The sequence below is a fragment of the Rousettus aegyptiacus genome, unplaced genomic scaffold (genome assembly GCF_014176215.1).
Source record: "Rousettus aegyptiacus isolate mRouAeg1 unplaced genomic scaffold, mRouAeg1.p scaffold_m13_p_2, whole genome shotgun sequence".
NCBI lineage: Eukaryota > Metazoa > Chordata > Mammalia > Chiroptera > Pteropodidae > Rousettus > Rousettus aegyptiacus.
This window is the reverse complement of record NW_023416295.1, coordinates 47551746-47577112: the sequence shown is the minus strand read 5'-3', so window position 1 is coordinate 47577112 and position 25367 is coordinate 47551746. Positions and strand designations below refer to the sequence as shown.

The following is a 25367-nucleotide window of genomic DNA, read 5'->3' as shown; positions in this document are numbered from 1 at the left end:
GAACTACTGTTTCAAAAAGTATAAAGCGAGCATCACTGGATGGTCATTTTGTAACCAAGTATAAGCAAGTACAGTGCTCTTTCCTAATCCTAACCAATTTTTGCTTATAAATAACGACAGAATGCAAAATCAGAAATATTAATTTTCAACTAACCATTCCTTTTTTCAGTTAAGTTGCTTCTCTTTGATTCTGTGTATCATAATTTATAGACTATAAGAAGGTAAGGAGTTAGCAACCATGTCTAAAAAAATTCCAAAAAGATTGATGTTTCTAATTATGAAAGAGGCCAATAAATTCTCATTAAAAGAAGCAAACAGAATTTTTTTTTTTAAAAAAAATCCCTCATTAATCCCCATTTCCAAATTTCCTCTCTTATAGGAAGCCACGGTTAAACTTGTTAGGTATGCTTTCAAATGTTTTGTTTCTACCAAAATGCACTTTTCTATACAAATAAAATAACCTTATAATGTTGTGTAATTTCTTTTTTACCCTGTTATATAGTAGATATTTTCCCAAATCAGTACATATCAGCTCCTTTTGATGAAAGTTTAGGCTATTTCCAATTTTCCAGTAAAATTAATGTTTAGTTGAACATCTTTGTTGATGTATCTTTTTATTCTTGCACAAATAGTTTTGTTGGACAAATGTTTCTAAGTGAAACTGCTAGCACAAAAGATATATAAATTTAAAAATTTGTTAAATTTGATGTAATTGCTAAATTGCTTCTCAAAAAAAGTGCTAGTATATATACTTAGGGAGAGTGCACGAGAGTTAAAAAATAGAATATGTAAACTGTTGATAATGTATGTCTTTAAGTTATTCCTCTAACAGTAGGTTTCAATATGAGCTGGTCTGTTTTAATTTTCTGCCTTTTATTCCATATGAAAGTCACCTAGCTGGGTGGGTAGGGGATTCTGGATAACTGTTCTAGGAACTAAAATCCATGTCCCATCCCTATACTATTAGCACTATGAGCTAAACAAATAAGTTAACTATTGTTATGTGTATGTATTTTGAAATAAAGACACATCAACTACCTACATCTTTTAGATCTCAAATTTCCTATTCTACTTTCTGATGACCATATTTTTAATGCCATGTTTTTGTTTTTGTTTTATTCATTCTGGAGTTTTAAAGACAAGATGGCAAAATTTACTAGTCTCTATGCTCTTGAACCTACAGTAAACATGGTTGCCAGTTCATTCCTAATAGTGCAATACAGCCTTTTTCTCTGAAGAAAAATGCCTTTCCCAGATCTATTCTAGAATAAATATTATCACACTAATACCACTTCATATTAACATAGAATTTTACACTTTACAAACTGTTTTCATAAATATTGTTCCATTTGATTTTCACAACACCCAGGTGGTGACTGGAAAGGTATTATCTCCACGTAATTGATGAAACAAGGTCACACAATCATGAAGTAGAACTAAACCTAGTAGGGCTTGAACTTTCCACACCACTATGCTGCCTCTTCCAAAAATACCAGGACAGCATATTCCTTTTTGTAGATATTTTATTCCATAGTGGTAACATTCACTTCCTGAATCCCCTTTAGAAAAAGGTAAAATATAAATTTAAAAAGAGGTGGAAAAATCATACAAAAATACATTTTCCTTTTTGGCAGTTTTACTATTACTTTTCTAAAAGAAATAATTCTTTTATCTTTTAGGTAAACTGTACCTAAACACATATCCTGTGACATTTTAATAAATATGTGTGAACAGTTCTAAGACAAAGGACAATGTAAAATGTAATTTTTGCAAGTTGGTCATACTAAATGTTAATTACATGCTAGGTACAGGTTTCATCATATTTCTTATTCATATTCATCTTACTTATTCATATTTATCATGTATAGGTTTCATTGTATTTTTTTCCTACAACTAACTATCAAGTCTCAGGACTAATTTGTTTCAGATTTGCTGCATTTAAAATAATTCCCTTGATTTCTTATTGTAAGGATCAAAATTGCTGGTTAGCAATAGGCTGATCTACAAATAATGTATTTTTGGAAAGAAATGGTGACTCTTGCCATTTTGAGAAAGGATTATTAAAAATTGTTTTCCTCTTTTGACCCGTGTCATTGATTAACAGCATTCATTTCCATTTTCTTCTTAATACATTATAGTCATAATTTCTAGTGTTTCATTAGGGACAAAGGAAAAGAATCTGAGCATTCTCAGTAATTTTTTGGATTTTTATCTTCAAAAGGGCCATCTCCACGTAGTGTAACAAAGAGTAGTGTTATCTGGAGAACTGGCCTTTTGCGTAGGCCGCATACTGAGCATGAACTTGGACAATTTCTATTTTCTGGGCTTTAGTTTCCTCATCCTTTAAATGAAGAGATATATTAGTTCTCGACTATCATTTCAAGGGTCCATTTTAGCTCTAGCATCATCGTTATAAAACCTATTAACCAACATTTGTTGAGACAAGGCATTCTAGTGTACAGATAACATCGTAGGGATATTTGTGGATACCAAAAAAAGTGGCTTATCATCTGGGACAATAGTTTCAAGTTACTAAATATCAACAAGCCCAATGGCCCAAAAGAGGTAACATCCTGTCATGTGGTTCAGGTCAGGACTTGAGACCAGTAGGACCAGATCAGGTCGCAAGAAGTATTAAGTAACAATTTTGGTGCACTAACTGGTTGCCTAGTAACCTTAAGAGTGAAAGCCGACTACCTAAATTGACATCGCAACGTATGTTAAAAAACATAGAAGAGAAACGATGTTAGGCAAGAATTAGCAAATACAGCAAAAAACAGAAACAAATAAAAGAAATGAAAATTTCTCCTGCAACTGCAACTCAATTGCAACATTTTAAGCTAGGGTTCACGTGTTTAGATCTACCGTCCAGGGCAAGAAGAAAGTTTTTCTATTAGTCTCCAAAGCATCGCTATCAAGGAATAGAAAACAGCCATAAAGTATCTAGATTATTCAAATCATCCCCAAAGATACTCTCTCCCAGGGTTAGGGAGCGTCTCAACATTAGAAGAACCCTTTTGCGGCCTCCGCCTCCAGTTCCGGCCTGCAAAGCGACTGACAACGCTCGCCGTGGCTAGGCAACGGTCCGAGCATTCCCGGCGGTGTTAGCCCCGCCTCTTGTGCTGCTTCCGCCGCTCGGCGCCTCGAACCTCCTCCTCTCATTGGTGGGCGGCGGAAATGCGTCAGACAGTGTGCTCACTTCCGGCCAGGGAGCGCGCGGGTTGATTCGTCCTTCCTCGGCCGCGGGTGCTCGCAGCTCGGAAATGGCGGGTAAGTTCCCGGGAAAAGTTTACCAAGGGGAGGGGGCGGGTAGGTTTGGGAAAGAACGCCTAGACAGTGGTGACAGTCCCCGCCTGAAACTTTCGGCCTCTAGCCTCAGTTCCAGAAGGCCTATTTCAGCCTGGAAGTGCGGAGCTCTGAGCGCATCTCCTTGTCGGCAGAGGTTCGTGCCCCCGCCCCCAACTGCTCGGGGTTCTGCGCCTTCAGCGAAGAACTTGGCCCCTGCGTGAGGGACGAAGAGGCCGGGAAAAAGCATCGCGATTTGGGTTTGTAAGGTGCCAGGTGCTTTGAGGCCTGTTTCTCTTCTCGTTCCTTTAGCCCACTACAGCCTCAGCTACACTAGTCTGTTTCTGTTCCCGCCAGCTGATTTTAATACTCAGATCCTCCTCCTCTTCCCGATCTCCTCCACCTTCCACTATAGTCAATTTAAGAGCTAACGCGTTGCTGCCTTGACCTGAACTAGAGGGCTCTCACTTGAATCTTTACTGATTTCACAGTCGTCCTCTTAATCGCTCACACTTGAGTATTCAGAGGATCTGTTTAGATTTCTTTTGAGAAAAAAGTTTTCACATTCTTTCTGCATGTAAACTTTTAGAGTGTGTCTACTACGATGTAATTCTCTTGTGGTTGTTCTATTCTCTCTTCGTTGAGTCTTCAGTTTACATTTAATAAGTAATAAGTGCTGTAATTTCGTACGTGTATTAAGTCTGTTTTGATGTATGTATTCTCTTTTCCCAATTGCATATCTTTTGACATGATGGACAATTTCTATTCTCTTTTCCCGGTGCGTTTCATGGATGTACTAGATAGGCTATATCAAGAGTTCTACAGATGTATAAGGAAGAGCTGTAGGCTCTTGGGGTACACTGGTACTGTGAAAGAGGGAGGACATATGCATTGCATACGATGTACATATTGTAAGAATTACATACGAATTCAAATCTCACTTCCACCGTTTAGTAGTTGTGTGCCCTTAAACTTTGTAAGCCTGAGATTTTAACTATGAAATGGGATTGATATAGTATCTGCTTGTTTTATTGAATTTTGAGGATTAAGCTAATGTATGATTTCACAAATTAAGTTTTGTTGCTTAGATTACACATAATTCCTCAAAGTGGGTTGTATTATCTGTTTTATAAATTAGGATCAGAGAAGTCAGTTAATGTGCTCTAGTACACATATCTAGACCTTTTCCCGTTTGCCCCAAGATAGCTTGTGAATTACAGTCCTAACTTTACCCCCAAAGTTTGCCATGAAATATCTTGCTTTTATTATTATTTTTCCATTGCTCTACTATATCAATAGTCCTTGAAAACAAATGACATTCTATTTAGAGCATCCTATTTTTAGTAGTTGGATCACTGAAAATGTAAAATCCTAGAAAATGTAGCATTCCTTTGCAAGCTGCACTTTTATTTTTTCTAAATGGGAAAAAGGCTAGTAAATAAATGACTGGATTTGAATGCAGGATTATTCTGACTAAATAATTTATATTCCCTCAAGTGTTTCCCCATTTTATGTCTGTGTGTATTAACCACTTATTGAAGTTTATGTCCTGTGATTGTACCCATTTTCTGCTCACTACTTTTTCCCTTGAATTTTTTTTACTAATTTTTATGTAATTTGTCAGGTTGTTATCTTTGCTTGAAAGTTCCTCTTGATAATGATTCTTCCATTGTTAATTATTTGTTACATATATTGATGATTAGCCACGTTGTAAAACAATTTGGTTAGTCCAGTAGTCCTGGAATAGTTTGTAGTTTTATGCACAGATAGTAGGGGAAAAACTTTAATACAGTGAAAATTTTCTTTTCTGACCCTGTCCCCATTCCTTCTCTTCTCCTTGAGGTAACCATGGTTACCATTTTCTTGTGTATCCTTTCTGAGATAATCTATGCATTATCAGTTGATGGTTTTTTAAATAGTTGGTCTGGAAGTACTTTTGGGAGAATTTTTTCAGAATTAGAAATGCATTGCTATTGTAATTATCAAAGGACATGCTCACTTTATTTCTTCGGAGCAGTGGCTTTCTTTTCACATTTCTTTAAAAAAGGATATGTAGGTATAAATCCTAGCAGGTAATTTATATTAGTATTAAGTGTTCAGAAATGTCATAGTCTGTTATGTTAATTTTCAGGTTTACTCATTTAAATAAAGCAAGCCTAGCTTGTAAGTTTTAATCTCAGAAGTGATGTCTTGTCTGTTTTATAATGAGGCATTCATACTCTACATTTATTTAGGAGTATATGTAGAATGACTTGTACTTTTATGATCTATTAAAATGCTTTAAATCTTACCTTTATGTCACTACTAATAAGAACCCTATTTTTAGGTTTGAGAGTTTAAACTATTTCCGACCTGACCTTTTAAAAACCTTTTCTCTTAGGATTTGGTGCTATGGAGAAATTTTTGGTTGAATACAAGAGTGCAGTGGAGAAGAAACTGGCAGAATACAAATGTAACACCAACACAGCAATTGAACTAAAATTAGGTATGTGTGCCATTTTTAAGTGCTATTGTGTATGTGCTCTGTGTGTGTGTGTTTGTATAGTCTTTTTAAATTTGAGAAGAAACTGGCAGAATACAAATGTAACACCAACACAGCAATTGAACTAAAATTAGGTATGTGTGCCATTTTTAAGTGCTATTGTGTATGTGCTCTGTTTGTGTGTGTGTGTGTATAGTCTTTATATAAGTGTAGTTTATGTAAATATAGTTTCTGCATTTATTGAACACATTCAGATTTTACTCATTCTTGATTTATGTCATGGAGTGGGTAGGTGTTTGAGAGGTGGCACAGTTTACATACAGGAAGTACAGTGTGGCAAAAAGTGCCAGGAACAAGTGGTCTCAGTCTCTTAAAAATATTTATCTTAAAAAAATATATCTTTAGTTTTTTTTCTTATAAAGATACTAATGTGTTGGTGAGGATGTGAAAGAAAGAGTCATAAAATGCTGATGGGAACATAATGATACAATTACTTTGGAAAATCATCTGGCAGGTTCTTAAAAAGTTAGAAACATGAATTTATTATATGACCCAGCAATTCTGTACCTAGGTATCTACCCAAGAGAAATGAAACCAAATATCCATTCAAAAACTCATACATGAATGTTCATAGCAGCATTAGTCACAACCCAGATAATCCATCGACTGGTAAACAGTTAAAGTATGGTATGTATATCTATGTGATGGAATACTATTTAACAATAAAAAGGAGTGAAGGTGTGAAATGCTACAACATCGATGAACCTCAGAAACAGTCTAAGTGAAAGAAACCAGACCACTTTCCCCCCAAAAAGCCCCACATACTGTATGATTCCATTTGTATTCCATTCGTATGATTCCAAATTCATAGAGACAGAAAGTAGATTATTGGTTGCCTGGGCCTGAGGGTGAGAATGGAGAATGACTTCAAATGAGCATAAGACTTCTTTTGGTGGCCATGTTACATTTTAAAGTTAGACTATGGCAGTGGTTACACAATTTTAAATTTAAAAATTATTGAATTATACTCTTAAATAAGTGAATTTCATGGTGTATAAATTATACCTCAGTAAAGGAGTTTAATTATTTCTTCATGAATCCTTGTACAGACATTTTATTCCTTGTACAGACATTATTTTTCTAAAACCAGGATCCTGTCATAAGATTATCAATGTCTTAAATGTCATGCTCTGTAACTACATAGGGATATACCTTATTCTTTTCAGTTACATAATACTCTAGGACTATATCATAACTTATTTAACTATTTCCTTTTAGGGCATTGCTTCTCTCTACTATTAAAAATAATTAATAAATACCCTCGCGTTTATTTAACCCACTTATGTGAGTGTTCGATGGAATGTGTGACTAGAATTTGAAATGCTGGATCAGAGTCTCTCAGCTTCGATACTGTTGACATTTCGGGTTAGATAATTCTTTGGGTTAGGTAGTTCTTTGTTATTCTATATATTGTAGGATGTTTACCAGCATCCCTGGTCTCCACTTACTAGATGACAGTAACGTTGTTCTCCATTAGCAACAACCAAAAATGTCTTGTGACATTGCCAGTATCCCCAAGGATAATGAGTAAAATTGTTCCTGTTTGAAAACCACTATGCCAGATCCAAGGGATGTGAGCATATTCTACTTTAGTAGCTATTGCCAAATTACCTTCCAAAAAAGTACCTATGCTTACACCAGAATTTTATGAGATATTCTTTTTGCCTCTACCCTGGTCAGTGTTTCATATTATTAAAAAAAAGATCCTGCCTTCCCCTTCTTATGGGTACAATATGGTTTCTTGTTTTAATTTGCATTTTGTCTATTAAATTCAGTAGCTTTTCTTTCTTCCTTTTGGTCATATTTATGTCTTATGAATTGATTGCGTTCTCCCCACAACAGACTTTTTAAAAAATTCTAGTGAAAAGCACATAACATAAAATTTACCATCTTTACCATTTTTAAGTGTACGATTCAATAGTGTTGATTATTATATTCACACTGTTATGCAACAGGGTCTTCAGAACTTTTTCATCTTGCAAAATTGAAGCTGTATACCCATTAAACAACTCCCTATTTCCTTTCCCTCCAAACCCTAGCAACCACTATTTTACTTTGTAGAATTTGACTACTGTAGATACCTCATATGAGTAGAATCATATTTGTCTTTTTATGACTGGCTTATTTAGCATGATGTCCTCAAAGTTCATCCATTTTGTAGCATGTGACAAGATTTCCTTTTAAGGCTGAATGATATTCCATTGTATATGTATATACTACCTTTTGTTTATCCATTAATTGATGGATATTAGGGGTTCTACCTCTTAGCTATTGTGAATAAGGCTGCTATGAATATGGGTGGCAAATATTTCTTTGAGATGCTGCTTTGAATTCTTTTGGATGTATATGCAGAAGTAGGCTTGTTAGATCATATGGTTATTCCAATCTTAATTTTTTTCTTTTTTTTTTTTTTTAGGCGAGGCAACCCTTGGTTGACCTCACAGATTGCAAGGACCTTGTCAATTTACAATCCCTTATTTTTTATACCTACAGCACCTGGTCTTCCTAGGTGGTCTCCCATCCAAGTACTAACCAGGCCCGACACTGCTTAGCTTCTGAGATCAGATGGGATCGGGCTTGTTCAGGGTGGCATGGCTGTAGACTAATCTTAATTTTTTGAGGACCCTCCATACTGTTTTCCATAGTGGCTGCTTCCTTTTACATTTTCACCAACAATACATGAAGATTCCAGTTTCTCCACAACATTGTTATTTTCTGGGCTTTTTCTTAAAAGAAAAAAACTGTTTTTAACCAACTTTCGATTAGATAATTAAAATCGATTTTTCTAAGAAAAGTATATCCTTTATATTCTAAGAAAAGCAGCCCTTGTTTGTCATGTTGTAAATATTTATTTCATAGTTTTGACTTTGGTGAGTTCGTTACGTAGAAGTTAAAACTTTTTATTTATCTTATTGTGGTTTTGGTTTGCATTTCCTTAAATGACAAATGATGTTGAGCATCTTTTCATGCGTTTGTTAGCCATTCATATATCTTCTTTGTAGAAGTGACCGTTCATATTCCTTTGCCTTATTTTTTAATTAGGTCATCTTGCTATTTTTTTATTTTATTTTATTTACATATAGTTTTTAATATATTTTAAAAACTGATTCTCTTACTGGTTTCTCTTACTGTTTGGGGAAGTGATTTCAACTGATTTTCTTTTTTTTATTATTAAATTTATTGTGGTGACATTGGTTGTTAAAATTACATAGGTTTCAAGTTACAAATAATATGCACATGTATATTGCATTGTGTTTACCATCCAAAGTTAAATTTTCTTCTGTGACCATATATTTGACCCCTTATCTATTTTCTTTTTCTCGGACATGCAATTATAGCATATGAATATTTTAGTAAATTTACTTTCTTTTCAATGTGTGTGCTTATTTTGTTCTCTTCACATTGCATTGGCTAGCACTTTCAGAACAGGTTAAAAAATGATAGCAGTCATTTCTCGATTTAACAAGAGTAGTTTTAGTAGTTCTCTAAACATGATCTTGGCTTATCACATTGAAGAGTATTTTGTTTTGCAGAGTTTTTATTCAAACATGCATATTAGAGTTTATCATGTGGTACTTTGGTTTCTACAGAAACCAAAAAAATTTATTATTAGAGCTTTAGATTTTGAACCATCTTTGCATTTATAAAATGAATACCTTGATATATTTTAACCTATCAATGAAAGCTTTCATGTTATTTAAATATTTTTAAATATTATCATTTATAAATGGGATTGATCTGTTTTTCCTCCATGTGCTTTCTTTTTATGGGAGGTGGTCAGCTTTTTTGTATTCTTTATGACTTCTCATGGCCTTCTCATTTTACTACTCCCACCCTCACCAGTTTTAGATTGACCTATAGATGTAGGTAAATAGATTTATCTATTCCTCTGCAACTTGAAGGAATTCACTTTAATCGTAATGAAGAGCTCCTCTTCTGCCATTTAATGCTTTTTTTTTTTTTTGCCTTAATACAATTTAGATCACATTTTCAGGTTTTGTGGTGCGCATGATACTTTTTTTACTCTTCCATTTCTTTTAACTTTCATTCCTTTTAGGTGTATCTTTTATTGACAGCATATTTAGATTTGATGGCATAATTTTTTTACCTAGTCAGTTTATCTCCTTTATATTTATTGTTGCTTTTGTCATCTCACTTTTGTGTTGTTTCCTTGTACTTTCTCATTCCTGTCTTTTCTTACGCAGTGTGTTTTATTTGCCCTGACTCCTTTCTTGTGTACAGTTTTAAATTCTACTAAAAAGCCATATAAGCTATTTTATAGATACAGTATGTATTACTTCTTATGAGATAATCTTTATATTTTAAGTTTTCTCAGCACTTACTTAGCTATGCTATGTGGTAGACACTTATCTGGGTACTGGAAATAGAACAGCATACAAACAGCCCCTCTCTTCATAGAACTTACTTTCTGACTATGAAAAACAGACATAAATACATGGCAAATTGTGATATGTGTTATGGGAAAAATATAGGGCGATTATGTCCTACTGCTAAGGTGACATTTGAGTAGATACTAAAAAGCGAATCTGTAAGCCATGTAGATAGCTCAAGGAAGAGTGTACGAGGCTGAATGTACTGGACATGTTCAGGGAACATTAAGGAAACCATCATAACTGAAGAGGAGAGCTTGGGAGGATGAAGTGTCTGGAAGCCAAATGAAGAAAGTATTCAAAGAAGAAGGAAGTAATTTGTCAAATGTTGCTGGTAGTTCTAGTAACAAGGACTACTAGAATATGGTTATTCGATGATATAATTTTTTCAAGAGAAGTGATGGGGTCAGAGGATCTACTTTATAGTAAATTAAAAGGAGAATAAGTAGAGAAATGGAGTATAGACTGTTTTTGAAGAGTTTTGCTGTAAAGTGGAATTGAGAAACAAGGAAGCTAGAAGAAATGAGATAAAGTTAGATAACATTTTAATTTTTTAAAAAGTGACGTACAATTTACATACAGTGAAATGGACTTGTATGAAGTGTATGATTCATTGGGGTTTGTGGGTCCCTCTCCCAAAATAGCTGCTTTTCAAAATTTTAACTTAAAACCTTTTTAGGTGGGTTGAGACATGCAGCAGATCTGCTGGGTTACATTCTTTTTGTTTTGTTTTTGAAACAATTGCAAACTTACAAAAAAGTTGGAACTATAAATACAAAGACCTTTTTTCCCCTGAACTATTTGAAAATAAATTGCTGATTTGATGCACCATCACTGCAAATACTTTAACGTATATTTCTAATAAACAAGAACATTATCCTATATAACCAGAATTTAATCATCAAAATTAGGAAATTAATATCAATATCACCATCCAATTCACAAACTCCATTCAAGTTTCCCTAGTTGTCCCAAAATGCCTTTTATACCAAAGCAATCCATTTTAGAATCTGGGCTAACATTTGGTTTCCTTGTCTCTTTTGTCTCCTTCAGACTGGAATAATTGTCTTTTTTTTTTGGCTTTGATGACCTTGACACTTGTGAAGATTACAGACTATTTTGTACAGTGTCTCTCAGTTTGGATTTGTCTGATGTTTGCTCATGGTTTATTTCAGGTTATACATCTTTGTCAGGAATATTGCAGAAGTGCGCACATCTCATTGCACTCATCAGTTTGACATTATACTTGCTGATTTTTCATATGTTTTTTTATTTACTGGATTATAACCTGTTACTATCATTTATTTTGGTATTCATCCCTAAATTGGCTTGTGAGAGCCCACTTTAAGCAAGATGCGTCTTTACATGTCCTCATTATTCAATTACTTAATACTTTGATTACTTTTTGGAATAGAATGTTCCAGGCTCATCTGTTATCTCTGCCATAGCTCTGGAAACAGCCATTTCTCTAAGGAGCCTGGTTTCTTTTACTGGAAAATGGTATTTTGAAGCTAAGATCTGCTAGGTGAGCTGGTGAGCTCATTGCTGTTGCTCTAACATTAGTGAGATCAGGCCTTCTCAGTGGACAGAACTTTGCTCCTTCCTATTCAATCCCTGCTTCCCACAAGGTGATTGCTGTTGTGATTTCTTTCACCAAAATTAGTTCTGCCTGTTTTAGAACTTTATAAATGTATTTATACATATATACTCTATGACCGCTTAGTTCATTCTGCATGCTTTTGAGGTACATCTTTTTGTTGCCTCTATCAGTACATTCCTTTTTATTGTTGAATACTATTTTGTTGGATATTATCACTATTCACCAGTTCATAAACATTTTGATTATTTTGAGTTTGGGGCTATTGCAAATAACTCTGCTAAGAATGTTATTGGCCAAGTCTTTTTGAGGACATGTAATTTTATTTTGGATAAATTCCTAGAAGTGGATTTGCTAGGTCATAGGGTAACTTTATGTTTAGCTTTATAAGGTACTTGCCAGACTGATTTCTTTTATACTTACACTAGATGTTTATTAGAATTCTGGTTATTCCACATTTTCATGAACATTTGATGTCGATTTTTTTAATTTTAGGCATTCTAGTAGATATGTAGTGGTATATCATTGTAGTTTTAACCTGCCTTTACCTGATGACTAATGCCATTAAGCATTTTTTTATGTGTTTATTGACCATTTGTGTATCTCTTTTTGTGAATTGCCTGTTCAAATATTTTGCCCATTTTTAACTGGCTAGTGTCTTTTTGTTATTCTATTGTAGGTGTTCATTATATTTTCTGGATGTGAGTCTTTTGTGCAGATACATGTTTTGTGCATATTTTCCTCTCAGTCCGTGACTTGCCTATTCATATTCTAAACAGTGTCTTCTGATAAGGTTTTAGTATTGTCGAAGTCCAATTTATTGATTTTTTTCATTTATGTTAGTGTTTCCTGATTCTTGTCTAAAATCTTTGCCTACCCCAGGGAGATAGGAAGATATTCTCTGTTCTGAAAGCCATGTAGTTTTACAATTAGGTCTATGATTCATCTCAAATTATTTTTGTGTATGGTATGAGGAATGGAGTCACACTTTGTTTTGTATGGATATTCCTTTGTTCCAGTAATATGATTTGTTTGAATGCTTTGGTGCCTTTGACAAAAAAATTTACCTTATTAAGTGTAGCTCTATATCCGGATTCTGTTTTCATCCATTGATCTGTCTTTATTTCTACCAATATTATACTGTCATGATTAGTGTAACTTTAGTGGGTCTTGAAACCAGACACTCTGAGTCTTCTCTGTCTTTATTCTTGACTTTTCATTTTAATTTACATTTTCAAATTAGGTTGTTAATTTCTATGAAAAAGTTATGGGCTTTTAATTGAAATGACATTGAATTATAAATGAATGTGGGGAGAATTGTTATCTTAATATTAAGCCCTTCAATCTATGAACATGACATATTTAGTTCTTCTAAAAGTGTTTTAAGTTTTCAGTCTTGCACTATTTTTAAAAATTTATCTCTGAATATATCTATGTATTTTGTTGTCAATGCTGTTGAAAGTGGTATGGTTTTAAAATGTATTATTCTAATTTGTGTGTGTGTGTAAATGTGTAATTGCAGCGCATATAATTGTCTTGTACCCTGCAACCTTGCTAAAGTCACTTACAATCATTTTTTTCATGTAGATTCCTTAGGATTTTCTACATACACAATCATAGCACCTATTAATAAAGTCAGTTATAGTTCTTTTTAGTCTTTATGTCCTAAATTTCATTTTCTTGCCTAATTGCACGGAGTAGGACCTCTATTAGAATGCTGAATGGAAGTGGTGGAATGAACCTCTTTGCCTATTCCCAGTTGAAATAGGAAAATATTGAACCTTTCACAGTTAAGCATGATGTTAGTTGTAGGTATTTCATATGTACCCTTTATCAGGTTGAAGTAGTTTCTTTCTGTTTCTAGTTTGGTAAGAATTTTTATCATGAATGAGTTTTGCAGTCTGCCCAATCCTTTTTCTCAGTCCATTGAGGTGATTGAATGATTTTTCTAATTCTGTTAATGTGATGAATTACATTGATGAGTTTTTAAGTATTAAATCACTGTTACATACCAATATATTATTTTCCAACATTATGAAATTCTGCCTGGTAATATTTTGTTAAGGATTGTTGTATCTTGGTTTATGAGTGGTTTCTTTTCATGTGTATCTTAGTTCCAGTTTAGTATCGGGGTTTTGTTGGACTTATAAAATGAGTTGGGAACTGTCTCTTCATTTTGTGAAAGAGTTTGCATAATACTGGCATTTAAATGTTCGATAGAATTTACTAGTAAAGCTTTGTATGCTTTGAGTATTCTTTGTAGAACATTTTTAACTGTAAATCTAACAGATTTAGTACTATTCTGATTTTCTATTTCTTCTTGTGTCAGTTTTGGTAACTTTTGTCTTTTAACGACATCGTTCATTTCATCTAACTTTCTTGGAGCTATGTTGTTCATTGTATTCCCCTATTGCCCTATTAATGACTGTAGAATTTATGTTCCCTTCTTGGAGATGTTGGTAATTTGTGTTTTTTGCTCCTTTTTTTCCTTGATGACTCTGCCTATGAGTTTATCTTATTGATCTTTTCAGTAATTGTTTTTCTCTGTTGTTTGTCTTTTCTTTATTTCTACTAAATTTATGATTTCCTTTATTAGTTTTATTTGCTATTTTTAAAAAATCTCCCTTACAGTAGATGCTTATGTAATTGATTTTAAACTTTCCTTTTGTAATAGTAGCATTAAAATTATAAAAGTACTAATTCATTTGCATCCCACCAATATGTTATGTTATATTTTTATTACACAATTGAAAGTATTTTCTAATTCCCCTGTGATTTCTTCTTTGACCTCTGGGTTATACAGAAAAACACTGCTTAATTTCCAAATATTTGGGACTTTCTTAGCTATCATACTGTTATTAATTTCTGACTTAATTCAATCAAGATCAGATTATTTCAGTTCTTTTAAATTTATTGAGAATTGTTTTATAGCCCAGTGTATATTGTCTGTTTTGGTGACTGTCCTAGGTGACTGTTCAAGTCTTCTATATTTTTGCTGATTTCTATCTGCTTATTCTGTGAACAGTTGAGAGCAGATTGTTGAAATCTCCAACTATAATGTGGATTTGTCTATTTCATCAGTTCCTTTTTGCTTCATATATTAGGTACATAAAGATTTAGCTTGTGTCGTCTTGATAAATTGACCCCTTTTATCATTATAAAATGTTCCTTCTTTATCTCTGGTAATAAATTTATCTCTATCTTATTCCCCTCTTTAATTCTTCATCTTGACTTATATTGACATCTACTCTGTTAGATATGAATATTGCAACGAGAGTCTCTTAGGCATGGGAGAAATAATAGTATGTTGGGGGAGAGCCATGTTTATCCATGAGCTGTTTATTAGAGCAAGAAAAGTATAGAACATTAAAGGAAGAGGTTGGAGGTATGGAGAATTTTGGTGATTATTGACCTGTAAGTTTCACAGTGGTCACAGGGAGTTGGAGAGGAGTGAGAAATGGCATTTATATTAGTAGTTTTATGCTACTATATGGGATGAGTATCCAGGTAATAAAGAATAACCTAGGAACCTAACTAAAGTTGACCAAAATAAAGAATGTGATGGAATTATGTTAATGTCTAAGGTATGTTAAATGTTAAGACCTCTAATGTTGCAGGCTGGTGGTGCTGATGGGAATGTTGCCAGGAACACACTGAGCCCTGTCTTTACCCTTGCATTTTAGAATAATATAATTAAACTTATTTTTCAATTTAGCATAGTCAGGAAAAATATATGTTGGCCAGAACACTAAGGTTTCAGTTATTTGAAGAACACAAGGTTATGAATAAACTTGGATATAGTCCAAAATACAATTAGATACTATGAGGAACATATCGTGGCATCTCTGAAGCTGCTTAAGAGCTGGAACCCGTTTATATCTGTATTCTGAGCACCTGTCATTGGGTAGTAAATATGTTAATTACTTAAGTATTCATTCAACAAACTTTAAAATTGACTGATATGATTAAGTGATTTCTTAATTTTCTTTTTGGCTAATAAGACATATATAGAATGTATCTTCTTTTATGCATCTTTCCCTCCAAATATACAGAAGTGATTCAGAGAACTAGGAAATACAGGAATTACATATAGGAGTAAAAACAATAGGTATATATTCAAAAAGCAGATTCATTGCAGGTCCTATGCTCTATGTTGGCAATAAGGTGCTATTTAATATTCCAAGTCCTGATCTTTCATTTTTCTCTAAAAATGTGAGTGTCATAGGTTTTCCTGGAAAGAAAATTTCAGTGCTTATTTACAATTATTTCAGATTTTTATATCATATGTTTCTCTTTGGGAATATTACACATTTTGCAGGGATTTTGGAACATGCAGAAGAACATAAGAAATTAAAAGTACCCATAATCCCACCACCCAAAATAAGTACTACAGAAGTAATTATAATACAGAATTATAATTTGGGATATTTCCTTCTAGTTTTTCTAGTATATATATGTATTATTTCTCTTGTGTAAAATTGTGGTCATGATGTCATGTTCTGTTCACTTAACTGCACTGTGAACATTTTTCTGTCACCTAGTATTTTTCAACATGATGTTTAATGATTATGTAAATCATTTCATGTTTACATAGTTTATTCTTTTGCTTGACATTTGAGTTCCTTGCTTGCTCTCTTGCTTTACTGACATTTTTAAGTCTTTACAATAAAGTTAATTGTTCGTGATATCCAAGAGAAAGTTCTTTGTACATGTTCTCATTTATGTGTATGATTGATTATATGTCAGATTGATTCAGCCTTAAACCCACTAGTTAACCAACTTTGTAACCTTGAGCAAATTAGTCCTTTTTGTATTCATATGTAACATGGAGGTTTTATTGCTCTTGTGAAGATTAACTAGAACAATGTTTATAAAATTTTTAGCAAATTGCCTGGCTCACAGTAAATGTTCAAGTGACAACTAATAATATTGTTAATAACATATTACTTTGTGTATGACTGCTCCGGAAAAGTATATCCAGTATAGGCATACAACATTGTTTACACAAAAACTTGCAGTGCACAAATATTAATAGCACATTATTCAAAATAGCACCAATGTGGAAACATCTCAAATGTTTATTAACTGATGAATGGATAAGCAAAAGTGGTATATCCATACAGTAGAATATTATTCAGCCACAAAAAAGAATGAGCTACTGGTACTTGGTACAACATGGATGACCTTTGAGAATATATTAAGTGAAAGAAGACAGACACAAAAAGGCACATATTACATGAGTTCATTTATGTGAAATGCCCCAAATAGGCAAATTTAGAAATTCGGTTTTATTTCTTTCATAGTAATTACTATACTTGCATAAATATTAGAAAAAATTTTTTTTGAGAATGGAAACTCAAATTTGTCTCTTAGTTATTAAAAGAACTTCTGTTATTTGTGCCCCTAGCACCAACTGTTTGTTCCTTTGGTCTAGGCCTAGAACTTTTTACCTTAAAAGCCTTCTTTTGAGGAGATAACTTTCATTCTAATCTCCAGCATGGTCCTTGGTATCTTCTCAATGAATAATCCTAGGAGCTTTTGGACAACATTTTAGAAATGTGCCCAGTGTGGTCAAAGGTGTACAGTGAACAAGTTTTCATTTGTAATATAACGACTAATATTAAAAGTTCACTTATTGGATATTAAACGAATCCGTTTAAAAGTATATAGCATTGGTTTTAAGGAGTTTCTCTTGGTTTCTTTTTTCTTTTACTTTTTTTTTTTTTTTTAGGTGAGGCAACCCTTGGTTGACCTCACAGATTGCAAGGACCTTGACAGTTCATAATCCCTTTTTAAAAATTTTTACACCTACAGCATAATACCATTATTTTACCTAAGAAAATTAATGGTAATTCCTTGATATCATGTAATTTTCTGATTTCTCTGGTTGACCTGGAAAGTCTTCAATAACTTCTTAAATTATTTAAACCAGAATCCTATCAAAGATCATGCATTGTAGTATTTCTTTAATCTCTCTTTATCCAGAACAATCCCCCTTCCCCAACATGGAACTTTACCCCCCATGCCATTGATTTATTTGGAAGAGTAGTCATTGTATAGAAAGACAAATTAGATAAATCCACATTCTAGATTTTTTAATTTCCTTTTGGTAGTATGTAACTTGTTCCCCTACCCTCTATACTTTTTATAAATTGAAAGATATAAAGCTGGATTAGATTTAGGATAAATTTTTTTTGGTAAGAAAACATGATAGATTATGCTGTGTACATTATATTGCATTGAATCAGAAGGTACATAATGTTGGTCTGTCCAACAATGAGTGATTCTAAGATCACTTGGAAAGGTGGTGACTGCCAGATCTCTACAATGGACAAATATCTTTCCTTCTATAAATCAGTAATCTGCTAGATGATACTTCGGTAACCTACAAGTAACCTGCTCTGTGAGGACAGTGTTAGAAATTATTCATCTACAACTTACCTTTTTTCATCCTTCAATTGCTTAATGATTTTTTTTTAGTAAAGTTTTTCTTCATAAGATAAATGATAGTGGGAAAACGTCCCAATACTCACAATACATGTAAAGAAAAATAACAGGATACCCATTTCCATTTTGGGTTGGTAGAAATTAAAGTTGAAGGTATAGAATATTGTCAAGAATGTGTGAAACAAAGGAGTTTAAATAGCTGCTGGTGGGTATGTAAACTTATGGTATTTTTAGAGGGTACATAAGCAGTACTTATAGAAATATTTCAGTGCTTTTACTAAGCTTTTCTACTGCCAGGAATTTACCTTGTGTGTATTTGTAAAATTACAGCAAGCTGTGTATGTAAGGATGTCTTGCAGCATTACTTTTAATAGCACAAAAAATCTTAGGAACAACATAAATATTATCTTGCAGTCATAAAGAATAATGTGAGGACATAGGCTTCATCAATCTCAGATTATTCTTGTTCTCAGAATGTTTCCTGTAGCATTCTGTTTTTGTTTCTTTGATGCTGTAGCTTTTATATTGAAGTGTTGTTTTTGGTTTTGTTTTCTTTTACTGTTTGCATTGTGTATAAACATACAGAAAAATAAAAACTCAAAGGAATATTTTAATATTCATCGTTCGTTCATCTGTTGAGAATCCAGTATAAATCCTAATGGAAAAGTGACATTTTATGTAAGAAAAATATTGTCTGTATTCTAGTATAGTGACATTCTTGAAACGGAAATATCTGTGACATTTTATGTAAGAAAACTATTGTTTGTATTCTAATATAGTGACATTCTTGAAACGGAAATATCTGTTACCTTTAATATCTTTAATATCTCTATATTTTTTATTTTAAACAGTTCGTTTTCCTGAAGATCTTGAGAATGACATTAGGACTTTCTTTCCTGAATATACCCATCAACTCTTTGGGGATGAGTAAGTAACTTAGTAATATGTTTGTCAGATTAGTATGGCAGGAAATAAAAAAACATTTTTTTAAAGAGTTAGAAATCAATTTATTTTCTTTACTGTTGTTTTTCATGTAATTTATTTTAAAATATATGTTAGAATGGCATTTTTGACATTGAGACACCAATTTACTATCATTCCTTTAGCGCTACAGATGTAGTATCTCATTTAATTCTCACCACAGTCTTAGCAATGGTATTATTTGTTACACTGCACATTGGTGGAATTGGATGGTTGCCAAAGGGCATATCAATGGCAGAAGATTAGGTTCAGGCAATCTGACTGCAGAGCCTGTATTCCTAACTACTACTTTTTACTTCCTATCACTCTGCTATACTTTTCTAGTACACTGTTGCTAGTACACTTCTAATATACTCGCCTAAAGCTGGAAAGCTCAAGTTGTTATTACCTGACAATTTTATTTTTTTTTATTTTTATTTTTAAAAGCAACTTTAAATATGTGTCCTGGGATATTCAGTACAATTCTTTAATTTTCTATACCTTTATTAACATTATTAGAATAGTACCTTTTTCTCTAACTTCCAATTTTGAAAAACTTTCAAGTTTGCAAGAATAGTATTTGCTATAGCATTTATCTAGATTCACTAATTGTTAACATTTGGCTATATTTGCTTTAATCATTCTCTTATATAAGTACATATGATACATTTCTGTTGAACCATTTGAGGGTAAGTTACAGATATATCTCGATTCCTCCTAGAATTCTCCTAAATTCTTTAGTATGTATTTCCTGAAAATAAGAACACTAACTGTAGTGGTTATCAAGACTCAGGAAATTTACCATTGATATGGTACTATTTTCAGTGATTCTTTGTAACAACTTTTCCCCATCTTGGATCCAATCTGGAATCACATATTGCATTTAGTTGTTGGATCTTTTTAGTCTCTTTTTATCTGAAACAGTTCCTTAGCCTTTCTTTGTTTCTTGTGACATTAGGCTAGTTTTGTAAACCTTTGTTTTGGGTTAGTTTATTTCTTCATGATTAAATTTATATAATACATATTTTTGCAGTACTATGACAGAAGTTTTCTGTGTTCTCAATGTATCATATCAGAAAGTCCTTGATATCAGTTTGTCCTGATATCAAAAAAATGAGACATAATGACTTGTTGGTGAAGTTAACTTGGATCACTTAGTTTAGAGGTGTCTGCCAGGGTTTCTCTACTATAAGGATAATGTTTTCCCCTTTGTTATTTATATGTAATCTGTAGGGAAATACTCTTGAGAGTGAGTTTTAAATCTGTGGATGATTCTTGCTCATCAGTAATTTACTGTGATTATAAAATGCCGTTTTTTTAAGTCTGTCATACCTTTTACATATATTAGTTGCCTTTTACTATAAAGAGCTCTTTTATGTATTTATTTGTTTATAACAGAATAGACTCAAGGATTCTTTTTTCTTTTTAATTCAATGGGTTATAATCTGTTCCTGTTACTAATTTTGCTGCTCGAATTATCCCAGAATCAACAAGTGGCTACCCCGTCAAATTGGCTTTTGAGTTCTTTTGATATATCATCATCATTTGGGGGACACTACTTTCTGATACAATAAAATGTTCCGGATTCATCCTGTAGTTTCTGGATCAGCCATTTTCTTGGCTTTTTGTAGTAGGGAAAGGTGTTTAGACATATTTGACATTTAAAATATTTCCCTTTGTGACTATTTTTCCTGTGCATTATTTCAGCATCATTGACATTTATTTAATGTGTTTTTAAATTGATAAATGTTTCTTCATGGAACAGATTTCCTGAGAATTTCTCATTATTAATGTATCAGATTAGGCATTTTATATCCTTTTAAATGCTAATAGTTATGTATTGATTCATGCCAGAATTTGAGCCTTTAATATTTTAAACAGGTCTTATTTTATTATAAAAATAAGAATGTTTTCTCTTTGGATTTCTGTCTTTAAGGAGCTATTTATTTATTCTCTTCCTCTTCTACTTAAAATCTTTTCATGGTAATATCTTAGTGGGTAGGAGCTAATTGTATAGATACTGCCTTTTAATGGCATTTTGCATATTTACATGTCTGATTTGCATGTCATTAAAAGTGGTATGCTAGAATACCCCTCTTCAAAGGTAGACAGATGACAGTCACATAATTATGACAACCTTGTGTCTTATGATCCAGACATGACATTAGTCTTGATCCTACTATCATTACCGCTCCTTTCTGCTGCACATAACTTTCAGAGTCCTGGAAGGGACACTGCTCATATTATATTTTGACAGTCTAGACAGAAATCTGGAAATGCCACTGCTGCTTTTAAGCATTCTTTTTTCAGAATAAACTTTTTTTAAAAAAGTTTTATTGAGATATAATTTACCATATAATTCATCTAATTAAAGTGTACAATTCAGTGGTTTTTAGTATATTCAGAATTGTACAATCATTACCGCAATCAATTTTGGGACATTTTTGTCAATTTCCAACATTTCCACCAAAATACTCATAACCAGTTAGTAGTCACTCCCTTTCCCCCTCACCCTCCCTAGCCCATCACTAATCTACTTTCTGTCTCTATAGATATACCTACTCTAGATATTTTAGAATCCACTTTTTAGAGGCAGTGCCAGTTTTTTATTTTTATATAACAAAAATTAATAGAAATAAACCATTAACAACAATAAAATTAAAACTAAATGAAACCGATTAGTTAAGTCTCTAAACATTAAAACATTTAAGTATTATTTTCCAAAAGTCTGCCGCTGCCATCCTGGGGCTCATTCGCACCAACGAATTAAAAGACTCTTTTTAAGCTGGAAAAGGGAATAAGAGCAAGGCATAGATGGATAGCAAGGAGTAGGGTTAGAAAAACAGCAGCAGCTCCAGATCTGCTTTCTGAATTCATAGGGAGGTATAATTAGAAAAGTGCCGTCACCTCTTTTAGCAGCTCTAGGTTTTGGTGATGGACCCAAGTGGTAAGTTGGAATGCCTGGGCCAAGGCTACATCTTAGCTGCTTACCTAGCCAGGTACCAGGTTAACACTATTTGTCTCGGAATTAAAATACCTCTTAGTATTAGTAATAGTAGCAGCAACAGCAGCAACAGTTGCAGTAGTAGTAAGCATTTAATGACTACTTAATGCGCCAGTCAATGTTCTAAGCAGTTTACATGTATTAACGTGTTTATTTAGTCCAAACAACATCCCTGAGGTTAGTGCTATTGATCTCTCTTATTTTGTAAATAAGGAAAGCTGAGACACAGATTCATTGCAGGGGGAGTGTGTGTGTGTGTGTGTGTGGGGGGGGGTGTTGAAACTACCCACAAAGTTAAACTTGTTTATATGTAGGGTTAATATTTTTAATGACTTTACAAAGTTTCATTATGGGGTCCTAGATTATTGCTGTTTTTTCCCTTTTCAGTGAAACTGCTTTTGGTTACAAGGGCCTGAAGATACTGTTATACTATATTGCTGGTAGCCTGTCAACAATGTTCCGAGTTGAATATGCATCAAAAGTTGATGAGAACTTTGACTGTGTGGAGGTAAGAAGAGAAATGTATTTTAGACTATTTTCCAACTGAGTTTAAAACAAGTTTTAAAATGTAAAGGTTTGAGAGAGAGATAATCTGTTATATAGTAGCTTTAAACCCCATATTTAGTCTTTAGTTATGGAAATTATTGTCTGTCATTTCAGTTAACCTAGTGATTTTATTCCTTAGCTGATCTGTTTAGACCTTCTTCCTAGTGGACCTTGTTTTTTATTATGCACATGAAAATTACTTCTTTTTCTAGAAGTTAAATAAGATGGTGGGAACTAGATAAATTTTTTTTTACTTTATCTAGAATTTGCCTCTTTAAATTTCTCTTGCTGCATTTCTGATCCCACAGACTTTGACAGTATATTCCCTTATGAACACGGGTGATTAAGCTGATTACATTATAAAACTACATGAAACAAGTGGACCGAAAGAGTGATGAAGGCAAAGAGAGGCATTGAAGAGTATGCATCTGTGGCAGGCTGAATTGTGGCCCCCAGCAAAAGGCAGTATGACCTCAGAGGCAAAGTGATGTGGCCAAAGCCAAGAAATGCTGGGAGCCACCAGAAATTGAAGAGGCAAGGAACAGATACTCTTCTAGAACTTCTGGAAGGAGTGTGGCTCTGTTATTACTTTGATTTCGGTTCAGTGATACTGATTTTAGACTTTGCTGCTAGACCGAGAGGGATAAGTTTCTATTGTTTTAAGCCTCTAAGTTTGTGATAACTTGTTACGGCAGCCACAGGAAACTAATTGAGATTTTTGTACCAGGAAATGGTATTGTCACAAATAACAGAAACTGTAGAAATATCTTTAGAAATGAGTAATGGGTAGAGACTGGAAGAATTTTGAGGCACATAATAGAAGTATAGGTTGCCTTGAATAGACTGTTGGTAGAAATATGGACGTTAAAGGCATTGCTGGTGAAGGCTCAGATCAAAGGTAGGAGCATGGGAGAGAAAGCGTATACCATCTTAGAGAATACCTATATCATTGTAAACAATGCTGGTAGAAATAGGAATATTAAGGGTGCCTCTGGTGAGAGCTCAGAAGGAAAGGAGGAACATGTTATTGGAAACTGGAAGAAAGGAGATCTTTATTATATAATGCCAGAAAGCCTAGCTGAATTGTCTGCACTTATGTGGAAAGGAGAACTTGTAAGCAACAAACATATTTAGCTGAGATTGCCAAGCAGAGTATTAAAGCTGTGGCCTGGTTTCTAGCTGCTTATGGTAACATGTGAGAGGAAAGAGATAAATTGAGAGAAGAGTTGTTAAGCAAAAAAGATCCAGGACTTGATTATTTAGGAGAATATCAGCCTATCCAGATTGCAGAAGACCCTAAAATTGGGAGATTCGTTGTCAGGAAAGTATGCTTTGGAGAGGAAGCCAAGAGTGTGGCTAGATAAACTTTTGCTGTTGCTGAAAAGATTTGGCATGTGGCTTATGGATCTCCTCAGTTATCTCAGCAAAAGCCAGGAATAGAGATTGAATAGAGATGGGGGAAGATCTGTGGAGGAGCATCTCATCTAATAGTGTGAACCCTTATGGCATACACAGGTGTCCTACAGGGTTTCGAGGTTGTTATATCAGCAGAAACACTCCCAGTTGGGCTGACAGGATGAGGGAAGGGTGGTGAACTTTCAAAATTCTATAGGCAGGAAACAGGTTGATGACACTACTGAGCTGCAAACTTTTGCTACCCTTCAAGAAAAAGGAAGAATGACTCTGATGGTAGAGCTTCAGGCACAGAGGGTGAGGCCCCAGGCCACAGTATTCCTAGGCCTTGAATTCTAATGGAATTTGACCTGCTGGATTTTGAAACTGCATGACACCAGTGACTCTTGTCTTCCTACTATTTTGTCCCTTTTGAAATGGAAAAGTATAACTTTTATCCTATGTCTGTCTCACCATTGTATTTTTAGAAGCCATAACTTATTTTATAGTTTCATAGGCGAAAAGGAATTCTATGATGTTATCATACTCAGAATTTCACCCATACCTGATTTAGATAACTTAGATGATGAGATTTTTAGACTTGAGTTGTTGCTGGAATGGTTTAAGCTTTTGGGGATGTTGGCATAGAGTTGGGTCTATTTTGCATGTTTGGGATGGACATGAATCTTCGAGAGATCTTAAGATAATTACAAGTTTTAAGCTTGTTCTGTTTCTTGGTATTTCTGTTTAAAGGAATTAAAACTTTTCATCTAGATTTACTTCACAGAGTTGATATTTTAAAATTAAAGATCATTTTGTCACCAAATCACATTTATAAAATGAAAAATTGGAAATTATATTCTTGTAGTAAAAGCTCTTGTCCTTTAGCCCTATGAATCCAGCAAGTTTTATCAAATCAAATTTGTCATGTTATTGATAATACTGTGCTACATACTGGGCAGAGCATTAAAATGTAAAAAATGAAGACTGTATGTTTTACTACATATTGGATGGTATAACTTTCTTCTGTAGAAGTAGCAGTTCCTAAAGCAACAATGAAGCCAACTTTCCCAAGGCTTTAAACTTCAGACTTGAATCTTTTGCCAACCTCATGCCCTATCCTTTTTTTTTGGCAAAACCTCCTCTCATTCATTACTTGGATTCATTGATTCAGCCCTTATTATTTTTCCTTGGTTTTGTTTT

At 33.6% G+C, this 25367-nt stretch overlaps 2 protein-coding genes and 1 non-coding gene across 9 annotated transcripts in view; 1 reads left to right on the top strand and 2 right to left on the bottom strand.

Annotated features, from left to right (window-relative positions):
- Positions 1-25367, bottom strand: part of SLC25A12 (solute carrier family 25 member 12) — a 144719-nt gene that overhangs the window by 86531 nt on the left and 32821 nt on the right. The window lies entirely within an intron of this gene.
- Positions 3171-25367, top strand: part of HAT1 (histone acetyltransferase 1) — a 45291-nt gene continuing 23094 nt past the window's right edge. The window contains exons 1-5 of one of the 7 annotated variants that reach the window (XM_016123864.2): positions 3208-3270; positions 3374-3549; positions 5666-5770; positions 19114-19189; positions 22614-22734. In XM_016123864.2, coding sequence (XP_015979350.1) covers positions 5677-5770; positions 19114-19189; positions 22614-22734 — 291 coding nt within the window. In that variant the 5' untranslated portion in view covers positions 3208-3270; positions 3374-3549; positions 5666-5676. The other 6 variants (XM_016123865.2, XM_036237494.1, XM_016123862.2 and 3 more) reach the window with 6 other exon arrangements.
- On the bottom strand, positions 8312-8430 carry LOC118614821. The gene has a single exon (XR_004956148.1). It is a non-coding gene; the product is annotated as a 5S ribosomal RNA (ribosomal RNA).